Source organism: Dipodomys ordii, unplaced genomic scaffold (assembly GCF_000151885.1).
Source record: "Dipodomys ordii isolate 6190 unplaced genomic scaffold, Dord_2.0 Scaffold128, whole genome shotgun sequence".
Classification (NCBI taxonomy): Eukaryota; Metazoa; Chordata; class Mammalia; order Rodentia; family Heteromyidae; genus Dipodomys; species Dipodomys ordii.
The window spans coordinates 950287-951850 of NW_012267344.1; the positions used below are offsets into that span (position 1 = coordinate 950287).

Here is a 1564-nt window from a genome sequence, read left to right on the forward strand (position 1 = left end):
GAAGAGATAGACAAAACAATGGGTGAAGCAGGATGGTACCCAGTAGCTCACGCCTGTCATCCTAGCTACTCAGTGGAGGCTGAGATCTGAGGATCGCGGTTCAAGGCCAACCCGGGCAGGAAAGGCCGCTCGACTCTGATCTCCAATGAACCACCAGAAGACTGGAAGTGGTGCTGTGGCTCAAGTGGTAGAGTGCTCGCCTTGAGCTGAAGAGCTGAGGGACAGCGCCCAAGCCCAGATGTTTAAGCCCCACAACCAATCAAAAAGAAGAATGACCTCATCTCCACAAACGAGCCAGGCATACTGGGACAAAACTATCTGACTTTCAAGAAAGTGAGATCCATGTTTTTCCATTCCTACTTCTCCTCTTCTTCTCAAATCTGTGCTTCATTTCTTTGCTTTGCTTTTTTGTATTTTGCCAGCCCTGGGGCTTGAACTCAGGGCCTGGGCACTGTCCCTGAACTTCTTTTTGCTCAAGGCTAGCACTCTACCCCTTGAGCCACAGCGCCACTTCCGGCTTTTTCTGTGTATGTGGTGCTGAGGAATCAAACCCAGGGCTTCATGCATGTAAGGCAAGCACTCTACCACTGAGCCACCTCGAATCTATGTTTCTAATTTCCAATTCTTTGAAGAGTTTCTCTGACTTCTAATCCTTGTCTCTGTAAACACAGAGTTCAGTCTCCACCCCAACAAATGGCCAAGGAGGGTTTGGACACAGTCTGTGTTTCTGTGGGTCTGTGTTAGAGCGCGCGTGCACACACACACACACACACACACACACACACCTGCCAGTCACTATGAGATAGAAGAGTCCTTCAGAAAGGATCCACTATTCAGAAGGTTCACCCACACATTGGCACCTGCCCAATGGGGTTCACTCACTTTCTTTCAGGTTCTGGAACGCAGTGATGTGTCTGGATCCCAGGTAGAGCTTAGCGTCAATCTTGGGCGGCACCCTCAAAAACCCAATGGTGAAATCCTTGAACAGTAAATTCTTCTGTCCACCAGGCGAGCCAAAGAGCTTGAACTCTGATGACTGTTTTCCAAAGCGTTCCTAAGTTGAAATAGCAACAGGAACCCCAAAACTGATGTTAGAGGGAGGGGGGAACCTGGGAAGGTGGCTCAGTGGTAGAGCGCTTGCCTAGCATGCATGAAGCCCTGGGTTTGATTCCTCAGTACCACAGACACAGAAAAAAACTGGAGCTGTGGTTCAAGTAGTAGAGTGCTAGCCTTGCATAAAAGAGGCTCAGGGACAGTGTTCAGGACCTGAGTTCAAGCCCCAGGATTGGCAAAAAAAAAAAAAAGCCAGGCATCAGTAAGTGGCTCATGGGACTCAGGAGACTTGGATCTGAGGATCAAGGTCACCTTGGGCAGGAATAGTCCCTGAGTCTATCTCCAAAAAAAAGCCAGAAGTGGAGCTGTGGCTCAAAGTGGTTGAGCGCTAGCCTTGAGAAAAAAAAAAAAAAACTTTAGGGACAGAGCCCAGGCCTTAAGTTCCAACGCCAGGATACACACAAAGCAGGACTGGATGCGTGGTTCAAATGGTTGAGCACCCCAGGCATTG

General features: G+C 49.1%; 1 protein-coding gene across 1 annotated transcript in view; it reads right to left on the minus strand.

Annotated features, from left to right (window-relative positions):
* Window positions 1-1564, minus strand: part of Ltf (lactotransferrin) — a 14169-nt gene that overhangs the window by 7436 nt on the left and 5169 nt on the right. Inside the window, exons 6-7 of the mRNA XM_013030218.1 lie at window positions 1512-1524; window positions 883-1054 (exon numbers count right to left, since the gene is read on the minus strand). Coding sequence (XP_012885672.1) covers window positions 883-1054; window positions 1512-1524 — 185 coding nt within the window. The remainder of the gene's footprint in view (window positions 1-882; window positions 1055-1511; window positions 1525-1564) is intronic.